This window comes from Nicotiana tabacum, chromosome 22 (assembly GCF_000715075.1).
Source record: "Nicotiana tabacum cultivar K326 chromosome 22, ASM71507v2, whole genome shotgun sequence".
In the NCBI taxonomy this organism is placed as follows: domain Eukaryota; kingdom Viridiplantae; phylum Streptophyta; class Magnoliopsida; order Solanales; family Solanaceae; genus Nicotiana; species Nicotiana tabacum.
Window position 1 is genome coordinate 80,120,966 of NC_134101.1, and position 23,538 is coordinate 80,144,503.

The 23,538-nt window shown below is 37.0% G+C and overlaps 1 protein-coding gene across 3 annotated transcripts; it reads right to left on the reverse strand.

The window, feature by feature from the left end:
- Positions 1-8,119: 8,119 nt before the first annotated feature.
- LOC107772135 (SUMO-activating enzyme subunit 1B-1-like) lies at positions 8,120-22,841 on the reverse strand. Of its 3 annotated transcripts, XM_016591620.2 has the most exons (11): positions 22,616-22,841; positions 22,216-22,317; positions 19,961-20,006; positions 17,779-17,974; positions 11,561-11,640; positions 11,342-11,458; positions 11,055-11,105; positions 9,825-9,891; positions 8,665-8,768; positions 8,480-8,584; positions 8,120-8,402 (listed from the first exon to the last, which is right to left on the reverse strand). In XM_016591620.2, exons 2-11 carry the CDS (start codon positions 22,308-22,310, stop codon positions 8,292-8,294), a joined length of 972 nt encoding a protein of 323 aa, XP_016447106.1. In that variant the 5' UTR covers positions 22,311-22,317; positions 22,616-22,841; the 3' UTR covers positions 8,120-8,291. The 3 variants fall into 3 exon arrangements, with proteins under 3 accessions (XP_016447106.1, XP_075100071.1, XP_075100070.1); XM_075243970.1 differs by lacking the exon at positions 19,961-20,006 and having other exon boundaries at positions 22,222-22,317; positions 22,616-22,835; XM_075243969.1 differs by lacking the exons at positions 19,961-20,006; positions 22,216-22,317; positions 22,616-22,841 and adding an exon at positions 18,143-18,281.
- Positions 22,842-23,538: the final 697 nt, after the last annotated feature.

Here is a 23,538-nt window from a genome sequence, read left to right on the forward strand (position 1 = left end):
ACTATCTATGTCGTGGAACACCATTAGCCAAACCTAATCCCAAAATCATTTACATATAAATGCACCAACTTAACTACTTTTCTTTCTTATAGTCCATCTTTTTTCTCCCTCCAAAACTAGGGGTTTCTCATTATACTACCCAAGTTCATCGCGACAATAGCTTTTATTCTTGGTCTTAGTTATTGATGATCAACGAAGAATATATATATATGCAAAGGTAAATGAGTAATCTTCTTATTCTTGAACTTTCATTGCTTTTTTCCTTTTGTTAATACTAGCTATCAAGTTTCAAGTGTGATGTTGGAATGGCTCAATCTAATCAAAATTTCCAACATTTTTGGTCATTTAATTTGATTGAGCCGTGCCAATATCATATTGGCTTCGCTCAGTCTTGATGTATTCCCTTCCAGCGAGTTGTTCCTTGTCTTTATTTTTTCATCTAATTAATGTCATGACTGAAAATATGTTCGAGAAGAAATTGTCTCATCATCCAACACTGTCTAACATTTAAAGATTATTTCAAATGGACCATAAGAGAAAAAATATACAGCAAAGCAAATCGCTTTTTCCCTTTCAATGGAAGATATTTTTCAAGGGTATCTTTTTTGGTGTTCCTAATCACACCCGTGCCTCTTAAAATCTCTGTCTCTATCTCTCTTTGGGTTAAAGTGTCATTTCAAATTTAATGCTCATATTCAGGAAGTCTAAATTCTTTTAACTTTCTCCAATTCCGACCACTATTATTAGTATTGAGATATTTGAATGAAGCATCCATTTTCTTTTTCGATCTTGGATTTGGCCAAAGTGGCCAACCTGTTCTCCTTGGATCATATAAAGATGGGATTGATCTTATTCCTAAGGTATCAAACTGTCGATGTGTCGTCTCTCTCTTGTTATATTGCCATAGCCAGTAGTTTGGTGAATAAACAATTTTTCATGTTCTTTATGTATTCATATGCAGAATCGAATATCTTTTTTCCAGACAGAATGACATGATTTGGCATAACGCTGAAATAAGACTTGAAAGCATATATAATGTTTTAATAGAGATAAGAGATTATTTTTTTTCACTCGATGTCCGGTACTGATATTAGGGTCCGACTAAGTCTGCATTCACGCTGAAAAGTTCTACATTTGGAGTAAATCGCTCTCTAACAAATACGCGACTCCATACCCAGGCCGTGAATCTGAAATCTCTGGTTAAAGATGAACTACTTACAAACTATTGTTGGTGATAAGAGATTTATTATTTCTCAAGAGTCTCTTTATTAAAGGTAAAAATATATATTTGAAGTTCTATGAAATTTGTAAAAGAAAAAAGAGAAACGTTTCAGAGTATTCTATTGAATTTCTTTTTTTGAGAAAATAGACAGACTCCGCATATCCTATAAAGAGTATAAACTTCTAATAGGATGTCTCTTTATTTCTTTCTTAGGTGGTGTAGGTTTTAGCTAAAGAAAAAATTGATATTTTCGTACCTTTGAATTTTCTTGCTAAATTCTATCTTATACACTACTAGAAAACTGTCAAAAAGCGTTCAGAAAAATCAACTGAAATCGGTCAGAATTGAACAAAAACCGACCGATTTCCGACTGACTTTAATTCGTCGAAAAAATAATAGTTGCTAACACGAGGCGACCGCAGACGGTCGATATTTCCGACCGAAGTCGATCGATAATTTTCAACGCATTTTGACTAAATAATCTGACACATTCTAAATTTATCAACCGATTTTTTAATTATTTTTAAATTAGCGATCGATATCGGTCGGAATCTTAATTATTATTTTTTAAAAAAATTGTTTATTTCCGACCGAAATCGGTCAGTATTATTAAAATATTTAAAATTTAAAATCAAAAATTCCGACAGAAGTCGGTCGATAATTTTAAATTTCTGGAAATTTTATTTTAACATTTCCGACCGACTTCGGTCGGTATGCGGTCGGTGTTTTGGGTAAATTTTTGGCAGAATACAGCTGTATTACAGCTGCACCTCCTGCCAACAACCAATCACCTATAATGGCATCATTACATTGCTGCTATTCAACCAATAACAACAACAATAACAACTATTAAAATTATATTAATAATATTTATAGAGTTTCAAAATATCAACAAAACATTTCACAAGTTAAAAGTTCAAACATCATTCAATGAGTGTTTTGTACTACATCGTCTCCGTCTCCACTACTAGAAGCTTCATCGTCAGCATGGTTCGAAGGATCACGACGAGAAGGATTAGCATCTGGGAAAGACTCGCGAGAATTGAGAATCGGGAAAGTACCACTAGCAAGAAGATTGGACAGCTGACCTTGAAGTATATTAAATTGTTCGTCCCTCTTTTCTAGCTGACCTTGAAGGGTATCAAATTGTTTATCTCTCTTTTGTTCTCTAGTCTTTGCCTTTTCAAGCTCTGCTGACAACTTTGCGATCTTCTTCTCCATAGCCTAGAGAGTCGACCTATCAAGTGCCTCGCCCTGGGAGGAAGTCCCTATACCACGCAATCCAGCCCTGTAGCGCCGAAATAATCTCTCTGGAAGGCCGTACGCTATCCCCTTTTAGGATCACCAACAACATCCAACCATATCTTTTGCGCTTCTTCGCCTGAAATGGAAGGTCGCTCCTCCACAGAAGTCTTGTAGCGACCCTTTATTTAGAAGATAGAAAATTATTAACTATATAATATTATAAACATTAATTTTAAGTTATAGTAGTTATGAAACTGATGTGATTCTTCGAGTTAACAAAGAACTAACTGACCAAGATCAAGATCTTGAAACGAAAATGTGGTTTGTGGGTCGATTTTAAGAAACAATGTACCTCAAGTTTTAGGGCTCGGAATCTGATGATTCAGAAACGAGGTGAAAGATGACGATCTGAACTCTAAGAAAGACTATTTGCACGAGTCTAAAGGCTCCACAAACTACACGAGATTGGCAACTTCCATGATTTGGTTGAACTCATGTTCACCAGGCTCTAAGTTGTATTTTTCTAACCTATCAAAGAGCTTCATCGTGTTGTAACAAAATTTAGCATGTGGCCGAACTAAATTTCACTTTCTCAATCGTAACTTTGTACCAATATTTCTGCAATGAATCCTCTTATTTTGGCTTTTAAATACTAATCCATAATCATAAGTTACTTTCTTTTGAATTTCAGGAATATTAAACTTTTTCATGTCAATATGGTGCTCATGGAATATGCCCAAAAAAGTCGATTTAGTACCACAAAAACCATTAAATGAATCAAATTCAAGTACTTTTGGATCTAGCTTGAAGATCGAAGTATATCTTCTGGAGAATTCATCAGCAACAATGCTCTCATATTTAACTAGATCATAACCATAGACGCAATTTGTGTTGAGATTTCCTGTTCCTACATACTCTTGAAAATATTCATCCTTTGGGGGCAAGAAAAACCTGAAACAAAATATGAACTAAAATCCTCTATTATGAACTCCTTTTTAAGCAACCCTTCCTCACGTATTTGTAAAATTTCATGGACTTCTGGATTAATACAATATGTTGCCTCGTTTAGAAGGATAGAATCAACAAACAAATCGATATTATGTTGAGCATCTCTATTAGGTAAAAAATTAAGCTCACATATGGGATGCTCCAATGGATCATCATCAAACTTCGGAGGTAAATCCTTAACTTATAGATTTAGTACATGATCCTCCTCCTTGTGCTCCTCCATAGTAATACCAATATTCAAAGACTTTTCTCTATTGATTGGACCAATTGTTTGTAATTTGTTCACAAAATAATCATAATTGGGCTTCAAACGTTTAGCAATTTCTTCAGGATTTATGGTACTAAAATAATCTTACGTCCATACTTTGTAAAAGAATAGGTATTAAGGTCTTCATTATATTTAGCACACCTATCATACACCCATGGTCTTCCGAGTAATAAGTGACAAGCATCCATCTTCACTACGTCACACCAAATCTGGTCTTTATAGATCTTACCTATAGAAAAAGATACTAGGCATTGACGAGTTACCTCTAAAACATCATCATCTTCAACTTCGATGTTGTAAGGATATGGACGAAATTTGGTTGACAAACCAAGTTTAATAACCATCTCTTCAGAAATAATATTTATGTGACTCCCACGATCAATAATCAACGAACAAACTTTTCCATGGGAGGTACATCTAGTGTGGAAAAGAGATTCATGCTGTCTTGTTTCTTCATCTTCTTGAACCCAACGACCTTTTCTTGCTTGCATATTAGGTTCACATCCTACTGTTTTTATACTAAATTGATGTGATTCTTCGAGTTAACAAAGAACCAACCGACCAGGATCAAGATCTTGAAATGAAAACATGGTTTGTGGGTCAATTTCAAGAAATAATGTATCTCAAGTTTTAGGACTCGGAATCTAATGATTCAAAAACGAGGTGAAATATGACGATCTGAACTATAAGAAAGACTATTTACTCATTCAAAACAAGCAAATATTGATGTTGTACCAGTTTAATGAAAGTTATGATTCTATGATATCAAAAGAACGAATTTAGATCAAGAAATGTGTTCTTGAATGATCAAGAACTAAAAAGTTCCTAAAGTCACCACTTGGAATCAATTAACGTGATAAAGAAACACCACACGTAATTAAAAACAAGATAAAGTCTATCACCACCTTGCTTGGAATCAAAAACAAGGATAAAAAAGATAAAATAGAGAAAAACACTCTATTGTAAATTAGGGCAAACCTCCAAAAATATGAATTTTCCCTCTACAGGGTATGAGAACCCTTATATAGGCCTAAGGTCTCTTCTTTGATGACTACAATTCTTATTCTAATAAGGAAATAAAATATCTAAAGACAAAAAAAAGTAAAATCCTTATTCTACAAGGAAAAGAAACTAGAATCCTACTAAAAGAAAAAACCTTATTCTAAAAGGAAGACAATAAATAAAGTCTAAACCTACCAAGAAAAGGAAACAAGAAATTTTTTCTCGTAACGAAATAACAAATCCTATTTTAAGAAGGAAAGAATCTTGGCTTCTTGAAATCAATCTTGAGCTTTTTAGACTTCTTGCGCTTCTTGAAAATAAGCTCATATGTTTGGACTTGAGCTCTAAAATATGATCTTGGCCAAAATTAATAAAATTTAATATAGATTCTTCATTTTCATCAAAAACTTACATATGTAGTATCCGCCCGGTCCTCGACCCATCTACTTGGATCTGTCGGTGCCTTCTTCTTACGGATGTGAGTCTTCATGAAAAACTTATCATGAGTCATCTTCCTCCCATATTTATTTTCCTACAAATATAATCAAAAACATGTTAACTAAATTAAAATATATAAATATAATTCGATAAAAATAGATTTAAACATTTTAAGGAATTACTAGTAGTCTTCTCGCATTCCCCATGCTCCTTGCACCCACACAGTGTAAGGAGCCACCCTTCTTAGATGCTCGGGCATTCTTTCCCTGTTCACTCATCTTCTCGAATCTCTTAGTGGTCCACTGCCTCGGCAGATCCTCCCATAAATGCGGTAGAACCCATGAAGGCTTCTTTCTCTTCTTCCTAGCAGAACAGAAGGAATCAGATAGTCTCTTACGGCATTTGAACTCAAAATTTGTAAGAATGGCACTGTTATGCCGGTCCTCCCAGGCACACTTAGTCTGCAAATGAAGTGTGTAACGTTAGATAAAAATATTGTTAATATAATATTTAAATATATATAAGAATTATATTAAAACCTTAAATTGGTTGAAAATTTGCTCCACGAGCTCCGGTGAAAAATCACTCCAAGTCGCATAGAGTGCATCATACAACCGGCCAAGAGTTTCAGTGATTATCTTTGTAGTCCGATGACTAGGTATGAACCTGTAACATAGCAATTACATTAAATAAATAAGACTAGCTATTATAATTCAGCAAAAATAAAGAAGTAATAAATAAATCTCACTCATTGCCCTTAGGCCTGATGATCATCTTATGATAACGATCATACCGCACTTCCTCCGGATCATTATCCTCCGGTGTATCTAAAGCGTGCGTAGAAGGGGAGGCATCTGGCTCAGCACTACTATACCGAAGGCAAAGTCTAGAAATGCTAGGAGACGAACTCCGTGTAAAGGGAGACGGGGTCGCTAATGAAAATGGGTGCAATTTAGAGCCCCGCTGCGATACAGACCACTGCTGCGATCCGGGTGGCTGTAATCTAGATGGATGCGATCTAGTTGGTGGTGAAGCAAATGGAGCAGATGACGGGCGTATCACCACATGGCCCTGTGACTGCTGACTCGGTGGACCCATGTAACTATATGCAGGATCATGTGGAGGAAGCGGGGTATAGCCCTGTGGTGGAGAATGGTAAGAATACTGCTGGGAGGGCGAATGGTAGGTAGTCTGATAAGTAGATAGATGTGGTGGAAAAGATGTGTGCCTAGAAGATTGTTGTCGGCCATCAGCAGCAGATGAGTGCAAGTATGGAATGGAAGGAAGCGAGGGTGTAGCACCATCATCATGATCAATAGGCCTTTTATCCTTCTTAGACCTACCTCGACCCCTACCGGTCATCTGCATAAATTAAAGAAAATGCTAGAATTGAGAATATAAATCTATATAAGTCGATAGCACTTGAAAATACTAACATGCTAGTCGTCTTCGTCGACGCATCTATAACAACCTTCTTCCTCTTCATTTATTTCATTTTCATCAGGTGATTCTTCGTCCTCATTTTCTATGATTGTTATTTCCTCCATATCTTCTAATATGCGTTGAGGATGCTCCAAGTCATTTTTTAACTGATCATCCACCATTTGGTTAACACTTGAGGTATCATTTTGGTAAGCAACATCTAGCACATTCTCAACTTCCACCCTAACAACAGGCTTAGTTTTTATTACAACCAACCAATCAGTCCTATCCCTCCGCAATGGATATGGAGCATAAGTTATATTTTATAAATATCTGTAATAATCTCTAATTAGTATATATGAACCGATGGTACCTACTCCTTTAAAATCTAACGTTAAATGTTATTATTTACCTCTGATTGTTTTTAATAACCATAGTATTTACCTATTCGGGTCAGCTTGCGCACCTTGACTAATTCCATGGGATACCCACTATCTCACACCAGTACGAAATACCTGAATATCTTAGTAGTTTACGCAGATAGTAGTGTTGCCGAGTAAAATCATTATACAGATTTGGGTTTTTACCCCCATTGAACTAGTTGTTTGCAGGCTTAGATGAAAATAACGACAGAGACAAGTATCAAATTAACTAGTCGCGGAACCTTGATGAGAGATTAAAAGGTTTCGGTAAATGGTTACTATGTATTTAGGTAAACAGTTAGCAGGTAACATATTATATATTAAATTTAATACTTCTACATAAATACCTAATGTTTTTCTCATGAGATATTACAAACAATTGACCATATGCCCTTAAACACTTTCTTCCAATGGTTGTGTCAGAACACAGAACGGTAGAACAGGTGACGCGCCAATCCTTCATTTGTTGTTAGAAATATTTAATCCCCACAGGGTGTTTGTTAAACCAATGAATATAACATATAAACTTTTATCATTTAATCATAGTTAAATAATAATAAATATTCACTTTAATTTGTTATTCTTAAAATTAAATTGTTCTAGGTTAGAGTAAACGCTGTGTCTAAATACAAATTTTTCGTTTGCCATCTCTATTACTAAATAAAAAGGAGGATAGCGGGAGGAAGGTGAGAGTTTTCCAAATCTTGTTTGTGTGGAAAAGTTCAATTTTAAAATCAAGAGGTTTCTTCTAAATCTCTATTTATTGTTCTTCTCAGAACACATGACGAAGCAGTTCATCACTATCATCCATAAAGCTACTAATCAGCAAAAAGGGCAAAAGGGAGATGATGAAAGTTGTAGCTTTATGGTCACAACTTCACCTTGCACCACTTTCTAATATTCAAAGTTCCACTCCACCAAAAGATCTTCCCCTTCGTCTTATTCAAAAGGGCAACAACACTATTCATTAATCAAACAGTTTTTTAATAATCCATAAGTTATTTTTGGTAGCTAAAAGCTTTTTCTGCATTTTTTTTTTATATATATAGTAACACTATCATGTTTGAATAATAAGTAAAACCAGATCATATGTTGAACTAAACAGCAATCAGATTAACCTCATAAGGTGAACTAAGTCATATTTGGAGTAATCAAATATGGTTATCCGTAGGAGACAATTAGACAAATCCACAAATAAGGTTAGCATATGTTAAACAGTATTCACCACAAGCCATTGATCATCCTGAATAGAATTCCTAGCTCCTCAGCTGTTGACATTAGATATGTCCTCTATTATCCCTTTACCGTCTGTGGCATCAAAGAAGAAAATGTTTTTAAGGGGATCCCCTTTTCCAGATATTGCTTTAATAACCTCCTACAAGGATAAAAATTTGAACACATCAGCGAAAAATGTCAAGAGGTACCAAATGAACAAGACAGCAGCATAATCACCTGTACAAGGACTCCTCCCACAATGGCACAAACTGGAGGAAATTCATGTTCAGATGCTAACAACCTTTCTAGGAGAGAATCTGGGATCTGAGATTCATTTATGCACTGCAAATCAAGAGGCAATTCTGTTAAGGACTTGGAGGAAATGCATTTTACATTAATATACTTGATTTCCTGGTATATACCTGCGCCTCACATAGTTCCTTCCTCAACTTCAAAACATTCGGAAGGTCATCCGCACAAGTATCTCCAGGATTGCACCTTTCAAGCACTTCAAACCTCTCGATGACTGCAAAAAAATTACCATTCACAAAGTCAAGGGACAATTTAAGTAAGTTTTGTTGCACTTAGGTCATGTATCAAAATACACAATCATGGGCTTCCTATCACTTTGTCACCATTACCACTTTCAGTCTTCGTGAAAGACTGCTGAAGGCATAATTAAGTAAATAAAAGTCTATTTCTCTTTCTAACAGCTTAAGTTTTTAGATGAAATGGTCACACACTTCAACATGGTATTAGAGCAGGCTGAGGTCTTGGGTTCGAGTCTCACCGCCACCCAATATCAAAAAGAATTTCCACATGCTTGGCTCATCAAAAAGAATCACGCCCGCACGTGAGGGGGCGTGTTGAAGAATATTTAAGTAAATAAAAGTGTGTTCTCTCTAACAGCTTAAGCTTTTGGATGAGATGGTCACACACTTCAACAAAAACAAACACCAAGATAGCTAATTAAAGTATTTTTGACGTCCAGGCTACCAAAAAGTTGAATATTTCCAAGGACTGCTACCACTGTGCTATAATTAAAACAGATAATATACATCTGCAATTTGAAGACCACAAATATCATAGGATGCTGAAGAACACAAAAATAGTAATTGTATAGAGCACCCTGTCAAGTATCTCAAATTTTTCCCAAGGTTAGTAATTGATGTTTTCTCGCAGAAAGCTACTACATAGTATTTGAACCCCACAAATAGTCAGTTCTTATCTCGTAATATGATCTTGTGGATAAGAAAAATGGTGGTTGGGGGAAGGGGGAGTGGAGAGACTAGGAAACAGCCTGTGATTGACACTGCATCCTCTCTGAAGGTAAGCACATCGGTTCAGTTTCTATAATCCTAATGTATCAAAGCAGAAGCAACGATCCTGAGAACTTAAACATGCCACATTGGGATTGAGTCTGACTGCAACCCACTGATCTCTCTCCTGTTCTTGTTACTATATAGCTGAAATTCCCGTTGACCTTCATGCACCAGGAGGTAGCAGATAGCGAAAGTCTGTATTTAGAGAACATCTGTAAATATGCATAAAAAATTACAAGAACCTGAGTAATACAGTTTACCTCTCATGGCAAAGTATAGCTTTGTCATTCTCTTGGGTAGAGATCTCCACGGGACTGCAATGGCTTCCTGCAGAAGTTTAGGTAAGGCAATTGCCAATTCAAATGAAAAACTTATAAAATACTCTGCAACACGGAAACCATATTAACTTCAGGTTAAGAAACCATCAGATTTAGTAACTCAACCATTTATATTTAATTTAGAAAGTTAAAGGGGATTACAGGAATCTTTAGCATATGTTGCATTGCTGTCTCTCTTTAACGCATAATTGCCTTTAAAACTCTACCTGTTCCAACGAATTCCATACATCTTCTCTTATTTTTTTGGGAGTATGAGATCCTTTAGGATTTTAAATCCAGATCCAATCATTATGTCCATATTTATGTCTGAAATGGTGTTGCAGGACTTCATCAGTGCTGAAACTGGACATGAAAACAAGTTTAGGTGGATTATTTGATGTCGGGTGATGGTTGTGAAGAAAATGGCAGTGATGAGAGACAAGTCGCATTAGACCCCTCACAAATAGGGGATGAGGTATTCATCAATGAAACTGATAATGCAAATTGGAAGGGTGTTGTCTCTCGGGCGAATTAAGTCTTCCTTAAACTACTCTATCTAGACAGAATGTTAGGAGGTTCTTGTTACTTTGAAATGACAAGGTTACACTCACCAAAAACTTTGCCAACTCTATGGAATATCACATATGCAGCTAATTGTTTCCATTTAAAAGCTGCCAGATACTAGTGACAAGCTTCAAAGCTACCATATAAATGTTAAAATGTTAAGCAGATGGATTATTAACCACCAAACACTTCGAATGGTGCTTAACAAAAAATAGTGCTGAAACAAGATCGAAAGGGAAAATCAAGAAATGAAAACATCATAGACTTTAGGCAATGATATAAACAATCATGCAGCTGGACTGGAGCAAATTGATCTGTTTAGAAGCGACATATAGAGGTCCATAAGGTTTCAGCTATGAAGTATGAAATAATAACTAGCTCAAATCACCTTTTATTCATTATCTGCTAGGCAGATATAGTTGTCATTACCTTAAGTTGAAAAAGAAAATCAAACGGATGACTTCGACATATCTGAGATTCGCTGAGACTGAAATCTTTAAAACAAACGAAGGATGAGAAGACATAATCTCAACGATACAATTATGTAAAACAGCACAACAGCTAAACAAGAAAACATTTTCTTTGTTAATGGCTTTGATGAAGTCACACCTCAAAACTCGGACAGTGTAGTTGGCATTCAATTGTTTCTTCATTCTTTTTCTGCAGAAGTGATAAGAAGAGATTTAAGAGATTCCTTCAGATTTAGCTATATGATAAGCAAGTGGCCCTCAAGATAAAATACACAAATGTGTGGAAAGGACTAGATCGAACTGAACAAAAGGGTCAAAAGAAGATAACACAAGCTGTATAATCATTAAACACAGAGATGCTCTATCCAAGAACTAAATACAACTCAACCACAGAGGACCTAAAAAAGAAATGAATTTGGTTCTAACCTTGGAGTAGCTGTAATTCTGCAAGTCAACAAATATCTCACCGCAGGAATCTCGGCATTCTACATGGTAAAATGCGATACGCCTTGGCAACTTGCGACACTTTGCATTGACTGATTTCTGCATAGGGAGCATAATCGAAAGGAAAATTATAAAAGACTGAAATTTTCATTGGAAAAACCATCTTATCTTATGTTCAACAAGAAAGAAGAATGTCCATACTTTTGTCAAAAGGGAGCAACAACTGATGACAACAGCATCGAACTTCTGAAAGAATTCAACATCGAAGTTGGCCAGGTCACCTAAAAATATAGTATATGAGTCTCATGAGTCCTAGGAAATTGCCCTTCATTGTAGGGTAAAAGGGGAGACGGTTCCCAAGGGGTGGCTAGTTCGACTAAGAGAGACAGATACAGATAAGGTCTATGAAATCTTAAAAACTTTGACACAGTTTGACTCTGACATGAGATAGATATAGAATGCTTACCATGCCCCTGACTCTGCATATCATGAAAACCGAATAGGAAATATATCTAAGAACTCAGTCAGATGCGACATGTTAGGAATTCTCTTAATGCACCTTTTACCATGATTTGAGAGTATGAGAAATAATACACGGGAAAATTATATTATTGATCTATTTACTATGATACAATGAGCGTTATATATAATACACATTCTATTCCTACTACATATGGGATTAGGACTAATTACACATAACTCTCTAACACTCCCCCTCAAGCCGGTGGATACAAATCATATGTATCGAGCTTGTTACATATGTAACTAATACGATGACCAGTGAGGGACTTCGTGAAAAAATCTGCAAGCAGATCATTCGACTTTACAAACTTTGTAGCAATATCTCCTAAGAGTATCTTTTCTCTGACGAAGTGACAGCCAATCTCAATGTGTTTAGTTATCTCATAGAACACCGGATATGATGCAATATGATAGACAGCTTGATTATCACACACAAGTTCCATCTAGCTAATTTCACCAAATTTCAACTCCTTGAACTGTTTGATCCAAACTAGCTCACAACTGCCATGGCTATTGCTCAATATTCTGCTTCTGCACTAGACCGAGCAACCACATTATGTTTCTTGCTCTTCCAAGACACCAAATTACTCTCCTATTAAAACATAATATCCAGATATAGAATGTCTATCAGAAGGTGATCCTGCCCAATCAGCATCTGAGTATCCAACGATCTGCTCATGGCCTCAATCCTCAAATAATAATCCTTTGCCTGGAGCTGATTTTATATACCGAAGAATGCGGACAACTGCATCCCAATAACTATCTCAGAGAGAATCCATAAACTAACTCACAACACTCACAAGAAAGGAAATGCCAGGTCTAGTCACCGTGAGGTAATTTAATTTACTAACCAGCCGCTTATATCTTGCGGGATCGCTAAGCGCCTCTCCCTGTCCTGGAAGAAATTTAGAATTTGGATCCATAGGAATGTCAACAGGCCTACAGCTTGTCATTCATGTCTCCTCAAGAATCTCTAAGGCATACTTGCGTTGTGAGATCACAATACCTGAGCTAGACTGAGCGACCTCAATACCCAGAAAATATTTTAATCTGCCCAGATCCTTAGTCTGAAAGTGCGGAAAGAGATGTTGCTTCAACCTATTAATGCCATCCTGATCATTGCCAGTAAAAACAATATCGTCATAATAAACCACTAGATAAATACAGAGATTTGAAGCAGAATGCAGATAAAATACAGAGTGATCAGCTTCACTACGAGTCATGCCAAACTCCTGAATAACTGTGCTGAACTTACCAAAACATGCTCGAGGAGATTGCTTTACCATAGAGTGACTGGCGCAAGTGACATACAAGGCCACTAGACTCCCCCTGAGCAACAAAATCGGGTGGTTGCTCCATATAAACTTCATCCCCATGGTCACCGTGAACAAAAGCATTCTTAATGTCCAGCTGATAGAGAAGCCAATGGCGAACAACCATAGATAGAAAAAGGCGGACTGATGCTATTTTATCCATGGGAGAAAAAGTATCATTGTAATCGAGCCCAAATATCTGAGTATACCCTTTGGCAACAAGACGGGTCTTAAGTCGATCAACCTGGCCATCCGGACCTACTTTGGCTGCATAAACCCAATGACAACCAACATTAGATTTACCTGAAAGAAGAGGAACAAGCTCTCAAGTACCACTCGTATATAAAGCAGACATCTCGTCAATCATAGCATGTCGTCATCTTGGATGAGACAGTACTTCACCTTAGACTTAGGGATGGAAATAGACAAAAAAAATTACAAAAGCATAATGAGGTGATGACAAACAATGATAACTTAAACGGACATAATGCGGATTAGGATTAAGAGTGGACTGTATACCTTTCCGAAGTCCAATCAGTGGACTAAGAGGAGACAAGTCCGCAGTAGGAGCAGGGTCAGGTGCAAGACGTGAATCAGCTGGCCCTGATACTGGACGCGGACGATAAGTCAAAAGTGGTGTTCTTGTGGCTGGGGGTATAGGAAGAGCAATACTAGACTCCTCAACGATCGGTATGGGTAAGACATTTGTAGCTGAGGATGTAGATGGAACTGTAGTAAACTCCTCAAGAATCGGAGTAGGTAAGACCTCAGATATATCAAAGTGGTCAGAAGAGGTAAAGTAAGGTCAAGACTCAAAAAATGTGATATCAGCTGACATAAGGTACCTACGAAAATAAGGTGAGTAGCAACGATATCCCTTTTGAACACGAGAATAACCAAGAAAGATACACTTGAGAGCACGATGAGCTAACTTTTTCTTTCCCAGGGGCTAAGATATGAACGAAACATATGCTCCCAAAAACACGAGAGGGAAAAAAGTATAAGGGTGAATGGGGAAACAATACTGAATGCGGGACTTGATTCTGAATGGGAGATGAAGGCATCCGATTAATCAAGTAACAAGCCGTGATAACTGCATCGCCCCAAAAATGAACATGAGACTGAATGAGAAGTGTGCGAGCAGTCTCAACAAGGTGCATATTCTCTCTCCGCAACCCCATTCTGTTGAGGGGTATAAGCACAAGATGTCTAATGAATAATTCCTTGAGAAGTCATAAACTACTGAAACTGAGAGGATAAATATTCTAAAGCATTATCACTGCAAAATGTGTGAATAGAAACATCAAATTGATTTTTTATTTCAGCACAGAAACTCTAGAATATAGAAAACAACTCAAAACGATCTTTCATTAAGAAAAGCCAAGTACATCTTGAATAATCATCAATGAAACTAACAAAAAAACGAAATCCTAAGGTTGAACTAACTCTACTAGGACTCATATCATAATGAACTAAAAAGAAAGCAGACTTTGCACGACTCTCAACACTACGTGGAAAGGTGGCTCGCGTATGTTTCCCAAGCTGACACGACTCACAATCTAATTTAGACAAAGTAGACAAACTAGGTATCATTTTTTGAAGCTTGGATAAACTTGGATGTCCTACACGTCTGTGAATTAGGTCTAGAAGATCTGTAACAGGACATGTTGTGGGGGATTGAGTGAGTTCAGGTAGTAAAGGTCTTGTGATTCACGCCATGTACCAATCGTCTATCCCGTACTGCGGTCCTGCATAATAAAAGAATTATCAATAAAATATATACTACAATGGAGGGCACGAGTCAAACGACTAACAGACGCAAAACTAAAAGGACAGCCAAGGACATAAAGAACGGAATCTAGAGTGACAGAAGATGGGGGATTAGCTTGTCCAACTCCTTTTGCTTTAGTTTGGAACACATTGGCTAAAGTAACAGTGGGAAAAGACAATAATATACAATATTCGACAAAAGTGATTTATTACCAGAGATATGACCAGAAGAGCGCCGTGGTCCATGACACACGGTCCAAGAGTACTAGATTGGGAAACACAAGCAACAGAAGTATCAGTCTGAGCAACTGAGGCTATTTGTCGAGATGTCCGCTTACTTGCTCGATACGGAAGGAACTCAATACCCTTCAAATAAAGAAAATCCCTGGTTACCTGTAGTCTCGGTCTGAACAATATGAGTATTTTTTGGTGGTCGACCATGTAAAGAATAGCACACTTCACGAGTGTGTCCAAGTTTATTATAATGACTACACCTGGGTCGAGATCTCCCTAAGCGACCTCCTTGTTGATTCTCCATAGTCTGAGATGTCCGATTTTCCATTGTTTGAGATGCGAGAACAGAGAAGTCAACTGTTTGTGATGGGATCACTATGAGACCGAGTGCTGCAGCAAGGACAATTAATCGAGAGAATAATTCATCAATTGTAGGAATAGTCGGACTAGCCAAAATCCGGTCGCGTGCTAAATCAAGGTCAGTAGGAAGTCCAGCAAGTGTAAGAACTAGAAACGTCTCTAGTCGTTGCTCTTGTTGCTTTTCACACTAGCAGAAACTAGCATCAACTTCTCAAATTCCTCCATGACTATTTGTACTTATCCCAAATAAGTAGACATATCCAATGCATGTTTCTTTAAATCTGTCATTCGCAATATCATGTCATAGAAGCGAGATATGTCATTAGTGTATAAAGTGCGAGCCTTTTCCCAAACTAAATGACATATCTGGAATAGATGAAGCAAGAGCATCAACTTGGGATCAATAGATCGCCATAAGATACTACATAATTGAGCATCGATCTTCTCCCAAAGTGCTTTGGCCTTTTCATCACCCTCACTAACTTTTTTGATTAAGTGATCTTGAACATCTTGACCCCTGCACCATAATTCAATAGAGCAAGCCCACGCTAAATAGTTTGAACTTCTCATTAAGGGCTCCAAAATAATCATAAAGCTTTAATTTCCAGAACCCGTGTTTTTAGAACCAAATACATCAAATCCCCAAAGACATCGTTGGATTGGAGAGAGGTCTAAAAACAAACAATAAAAATAATCAATTGTATCTCACTAAAACAGGGAAGGAAACATTGTTTCTGCCGAGAAAATCATTGTAGCTGCCGGAAAAAATTAAAAGAGATCGGAATAAAAAGAAAATATGATGGGCATGCTCGGAATTGATGGGCGATGACACTGTTCCAAGGAAATTTTTTCAAAAAGTCGTCGGAAAAGGCTCCACGCACCGGCGCGTGGAGTAGATCTCGTCGGAATTTCTGACCTCCGAACGGCACGTGAGAGCGCGTGAGCAGTCATCTGCCGGACATTTTGGTTGGAGTTTGGCCGTCGGGGGTTGGGGGACCTTGTGGTGGTGTTGGTTTCGCACAACACCAACAGAAATTGATTTGTCGTAAATCTGCCCTAGAAAGTCGCCGGAAATTGATACGCGGCGATTGTCTTACTTTCCTGGATGTGTCTCACTCACGCTCTGATACCATGTGAGAAACAATACACGGGAAAATTATATTATTGATCTATTTACTATGATAGAATAACCCCTATATAAAATACATATTATATTCCTACTACATATGGGACTAGGACTAATTACTCATAACTATCTAACAGAGAGTATAAAAAGATTGAATAGGCCGATAAGCTTAATAAGCACAAATGTATAGCAGTCACATGTGTCAGGAAAAAAACAATAACCTAACAGAATCAAGCACCTCGATGCAAATCAAAGAACAGAGGTCAAAGTGGGATGCCTGTGAGTATTAAGGTTTAAAGGAAGTAGGTTAGCACATTACATTTCTTTACTGATACTGAGCTGATTCAGATTCAGGTGACCAAATCTTTTTGTAGCGACATAAAGCCTAAGATTATAGGGCCCAGAGACGCACAGAATGTCATGCATTGAGGTAAACGTAGCAGCATCTCTTGATTCAATATCTAGAGGTTATGATGCTATGACTGCAGATGAAAGAAAAACAGAAAACAGGAGAGGAGATGTGGTCCCAAAGGATTACAAGAAAGAAGGAATGGGAGTACAAGAAAGAAGGAACAGCTAAGCAATGTTATAGGCATTGACAAGCACTTCTATACATTTCTTTCTTGGATATATTTAGACAAAAATCATTTCGGCCACATATAGAGTAGACATCAACTCCAAATCACATTTTGGCAGACTGGCATTAACAGCTATAATCTGATGCATATTGAGAATGCTTTTCCTTAGAACCCAATTTATAAGATAATAGATGCAAAATACACTGAAAGTAACACTAATTACAACATACAAAACTTAGGTAAACGATAAACTCATAAACCACCTTTGACATCTGTACCTTCTCTCAACTAAGTCTATCCCGAAGTACTAATTGACTGTATCACCGGCACTGTCACGTCACATTTCAACATGTATTCAACTTAGATCATATGCCCATAGTGGCAGATTACCCTAGCTTAAGAAGACATTACAAGATTGAAGAACAATAAAAAGTGGAAATGCAGTTGCTTGATAAGTTAGAAGAACTATGCAGGTTTAAGCGTTTATAAATAAGATACAGTACAAAAAAAAACAACCTTTTTCAACAGAAACAGAAACCATGGGGTTGAAATCTTTAAGTGATTCACAACAAAGCTCAGCAAGTGATTTCCCGCGGGTTATATTTTCATCGGGAGGAACTAAGAAGTTAGCAGACAGTAGCTCTTCTGCTACAAATCGATCATCATTGAGCGTCAAACTACCTACTCCGGCCAAGACAATATTCTTGCAGAACTGGGAAAGTAAAAGGAGAAAAAAGAGTTAACAGAGTTAAATACAATATGAAGTTCCTTAATTTGATTTTAGCATCTGGCGCTCTAAATGTTTTATAAAAACTTGTCCTATTTATGCTGATGACTCACTTATATTTTTTGTGATGCCAAGGAGGAGCAGGTTACTCACCTGAGATTGATTTTGACTGTTTACGAGGCCATCTCAGGTTTACATGTGAACTGGAGTAAATCCTTGATTTTCACAGTTAATGAGGTCACAGATCCTCAAAGACTAGCTGGCTCGCTAGGATGTGAAGTGGGATCTCTTCCTACCACCTATTTGGGGCTACCACTAGGTGCAAAGAGCAAGTCCAACCAGATATGGAATGGGGTTCTAGAAAGGTGTGAAAAGAAGTTATCCAGGTGGAAGAACAATTACCTGTCCTTGGGAGGGAGGGTCACACTAGTCAACAGTGTACTAGACTCCCTTCCCACCTACATGATGTCAATCTTTCGACTACCTGTTAGTATTGAGACAAAGATTGATGCTTTGAGGAGGAACTTTATATGGCACGGGAATAAAGAGAAAAGAGGCTACCATCTAGTTAAATGGAAAACTCTCGCGACTAGCAAGAAGGAAGGTGGATTGGGAATCAGAAATTTGAGGCAGCATAACAAGAGCCTACTTATGAAATGGCTATGGAGATTCCCATTGGAGGAGCACGCCCTATGGAGGAAAGTGATATGTGAAAAATATGGGACTGAAGGCAAGCGGAGCTCAGGTATAGTGGCTAGCCCTTATGGTATGAGTGTGTGGAGATCTATTAGATCTCTCTGGCAAAACCTAATGAGCAATTCTTCCATAAAGGTGGGCAATGATGCAAAAACTCTCTTCTGGAAAGATGATTGGATAGGGAATACTCCACTAAAAGACAGTTTCCTTGATCTATACTCTTTAGCGCAGCAGCCAGATGCTTCTATTAATGATACCTGGAATCAGCAAGGCTGGAATTTAAGCTTCAGAAGATTTCTGAATGATTGGGAGGTGATCAAAGTAATTGAGCTTCTGAAACTTTTGGAAAACTTCAAAGGTCCAACTGAGCAAGTGGACAAACTGTTATGGAAAAACAATAGCAAAAGAGTTTTCACTGTGAAATCTGCATATGAGGTTTTAAACAGAAGTTCGCAGCAACAAGAGGCTTGGATATGGAAGCACATCTGGAGGTTGAAGGTCCCTTTAAAAGTTAATGTGTTTTGTTGGCTAGTGGTCAAACAGGCTGTTCTGACACACGAGAGCTTAATGAAAAGAGGAATGTCTCTGTGCTCCAAATGTTTTCTGTGCGGAAGGGCCATCGAAACAAACAATCTTCTATTTCTTCATTGTCAGGTGTCCAATAGATTATGGCACCTTTTCATAAGTATGAAAAGCTTAAGCTGTGTGATGCCTAGAGAGACTATGGACTTGCTGTCTAGTTGGGACTATTTAGCTACAGGAAGCAGCCAGAAGAGGTGTTGGAGTCTCATTCCAACATGCATTTGGTGGACTATCTGGCTGGAAAGGAACTCCAGATGTTTTGAACACTCAGCAAATCCTGATCAGAAGATTAAAATGAATTGTATATCTTTATTTCACTTTTGGTGTAAAGAAGCTTTAGTACAAGATGCAGATTCCCTAGTTGATCTCATCGAGTCCTTGTAAATGCCACAAGACTTGTTTTTCTCCACTTGTTTTTGTTCATCAATCTCTTAATTTTTGGAAGTCTTGTAACTAGGGACCTTTTCTCTCAGCACTATCTTGGCGCTGAGATTTATCTATATGTCAATGAAACCTGTTATCATTTCAAAAAAAAACGTGTCCTATCAAATGACCAAGAATCATGATGTTTACAATTTAAGCTTGGAATAATCCAATTCCACCAACAAGAAACGATTAAGAAGTTCTATTGATAACAAAAATATTATCGAAGTAAATATTTACTCAAAAAAGTGATCACTGGTAGAATTGTACCTCAACAACAGTCCCTTTCAGTCCACTGACAAATATATGAGATTTGCTCAACCCGACATAAGCAATAAAATAGTGGAAAATTTTATAAAAATGAAAAAACTAGATGGTCTGCCATCTGTCTATCTAAAAATTCTTGTATATGTCATTCCCTTGAAGATAAATATTGTTTTTTTAAATTAAAAGTAAGTCATATACGAAACTAGGATGAGCACACATATCAAATTAAAAGAGACAAGGGTGTCCCTCTTTTTTCATAACAAGTTACACCGGACTAAAATCTACATATGTTACATGGACTTAAGTACAAATATCAGATTCGGGTAGGTGTACGATTACATCAAATTTTAGTAGGCCTTTTGTGGTATATTTTGGAAGATCCAAGTATGGTACCTTTGCGAAGTCACGAACTTGACAAGGGTAAGCCAAGAACTGAGGAGTCCATGTAACAAAGAACTTCACACCTTTGCTCCTCGCTTTATTTTGAAGAAATATACACTTAACTATAGATGAGACCAACCAGAAAGCTTTCACTAAACAGAGAACTTATATGGAGTAGTGACCAATCTGTAGCAGTTAGCAAGCGCACTTGGTGCAACCAATCAATCAATCAACGACTCCTCGATCTCAGACTAGTTGTGGTCGGCTACGTCAATCAACCATGCCTAGTTGATGGACATAGAAATCTTTACTCACAACTAGTTGGTATCACCAATATGGATTCCTTACTTCCATTCTGCTATATTTTAGCTAAGTTCGTATCGATTATGAAAGATCTGGGTGCCTCGTTTAGTCAGATTAAGAAATGAAAAATATAAGACATTTGCGCAGTGAAGAGTAATCAACTATAAAAGTACAGAAGCTAATAAATTCAACCTTCATGACTTATATTAAGAAGATAGATATTTGTTCATCTGAAAATTCTCTAACCAGCAGGCTTCTTAATCAATAAATTTGACCTCTTCCTTAACATACAAAACTAAGTTTAAGAAAAAGGAAGCATTCGGATTGGCGAAAATATTCAGCAGTCTACAGAAAATCACCCTCACTTGGAGTCAAAGTAGAAGAACAACTCACGTGCTAAAATCCAACAAGAGTGTTTGCAATTTGAAGCATCAATCTCTACTGAATCTCATCGATAGCTCACCAAACTACGATGGAGAGTTTCGCCTTTTGAAGTGCTAGTTGGCAGTCGCATGGAATGATCGAGCCAGACCAAGTAAAAAAGACTTACAACTCAAGAAAGGAGAGTAATGGGAAGTAGAGATGACAAATAGGATAGGTAAAGCAGGGCAGGACATGTAATGCCTTGACCTACCACAATTTTAACCCAAACCTACAGTCACAAGGTAAAACCCAATGTATGTTACGGTTTTTAGAAATCTTTATAGAGTATTAACTACTCTCCTTAGCTTTGTGGGTTTAACAAGAACAATACAAAATAGGAACACTATGTTCTCATTTCCTAAATTCTCAATTTCTCATGATCCACCTATTAATCGCTTTACCCGATTACACTCCACCAAGTAATTAACAAAACCAACAAACTGGAAAACACTTGCTGAATAAAGTCAAGTCATTACCCCATGTCCTCACCTGAGAGTGTAGACGAGCCGAAGATGGCTTAACAACGAAGAAGTAGAGAGAGAGTAGAGAAATGGAGAACGAGGCTTTGTGTCGTGAAGTGCAATGAAACTGAGTTTAAACTTGACCTACCCATATCCAACCTCACTATACATTTTTCATAATTCAATTTTTGTTCCTACCCTGCTCCACTTAAGTATTCTCCCGTCTCGCCCCATTAAGGCTTTACCTTTCCCCGCTCCGCCCCCACCATGTCCTGCTGCATTGCCATTCCTAATGGAAAGCGGGACAACCCGCATCTGATCATCATAAACAATCTTCAAATTACCTTATTTTGTATTGGTTATTTTATCATCTTCATTCTCATTCAGCTATTAAAAGTGTTTCTACACAGCTATGAGGACCTTGCTTTTTGACATATGTTAAGAGGTAACTTTGAAAAGTATACACTCACAGTGTAAAGAATGTTCACACTATCAACAACAATATAAACACTGTATAAGGTTACATACCACGATAAGTGCACAAGTACCAAGAACATTTACTTCCCTATTATCACCAGTTATAAGGATGCTAAACTAAGATACATGTATTATGTAAGTAAACATATATCCCTAACAACCGTCTATTTGTGATGCATTATCTTACTGGTTGCCTGTGTAAATGAGAAAAACGAATACCTTCGCTGAGCATCGACACCCCAAACCCTAATCTGACGATCATATATGGCAGTCTCTTGCTCTGTCAATTCCTCGCCTTCCTTTCCCATTTGCAACCTGAAATTTCAGCATAGTATAAAAATGATACCCACAGACTACAATAATGGCTCAATTTTTCAGTTCAGCTTGGTCATCTTTTCTCGAGCTTGGGCTTTTATACAACTGGTCAAAACAGTATGGTTTATATGGAATCAAATCCAACAAAACAAGAACACTCCATATCAGGGTTCTAGTAAAACCCGTTGTATTGGAGTGCAAAAATTAACTGAAAGAACGTATATTACGCAACATACATTGTAAATGAATAAAAAAATCGGGGAATAAACAAACAAAAGAAGCAAAGGAGATTGCTTACACTGAGGAAACACTACTTCCGACTTAGATTTTAGGGTAAAATCAGGAGAGAATGAAGCAATATGCGTATCAACTTCAATTGTTTCCCTTTTTCTTCTTGGTTTTTATTTCCTCTGTGTGCCATGTTTTTACTTTTTAGTTGCCGCCAATCATGTTCTTTGGTCAGTCTTATTTTGAGGGGAGAAAATTGAAAAATACTTCAAAGTTTAAATTTTCTCATCGTCACTATATTTCATCTTGGTTCATGAAGTAATGATATGAGAATAACAATAATATTTTATATTTATGTTGTAATTTAAAATCTGCATTATGCAAGTATGTATAGTATATACATACCAAACTAGTTTTTGGACACGTGCAATACACGTGTTTCTCGTATAAATATGTGAAACTTCAAAATAACATGTTAATATACAAACTAAAACAGGTTGTGTTGACAAACTAATACTTCAAATTTGCTAGAAAAAAATAATAGATGTTGTTTTCTTTCCTTTTTTGTAAGAGTAGTTTGGTTTGTATACAAGAAAAAATAATTTATGTATCAATTCTAAATTATTATAAAAATTATCTTGTAATGAACTCTTTTCACTAAGACATACAGTATAAAAATTCTTGAAGAAAATAAAAACTAAGCTAGCTAGCCTAGTTACCTTTTTGTCCATAATGATCAAAAAATCCAATGCAAAAGAATGACCCCTCATTTCTTTAGTTCGTCCACAATATAACTTATGATTTTGTTTACATGACATTATTCCTGGTCTCTAGCAATAACAATCCTCTCGAAGATGTTTGTTCCTAGACCAATAATCACTCTTTCTTATCTATAATCTTGAGACTTGATCCTCGTATTGCAAATATAAAGTCTATCTAAACTTGAAAAAATAAAATAAACTTGAAATTTTAATATATCACCGCTCCGAAAAT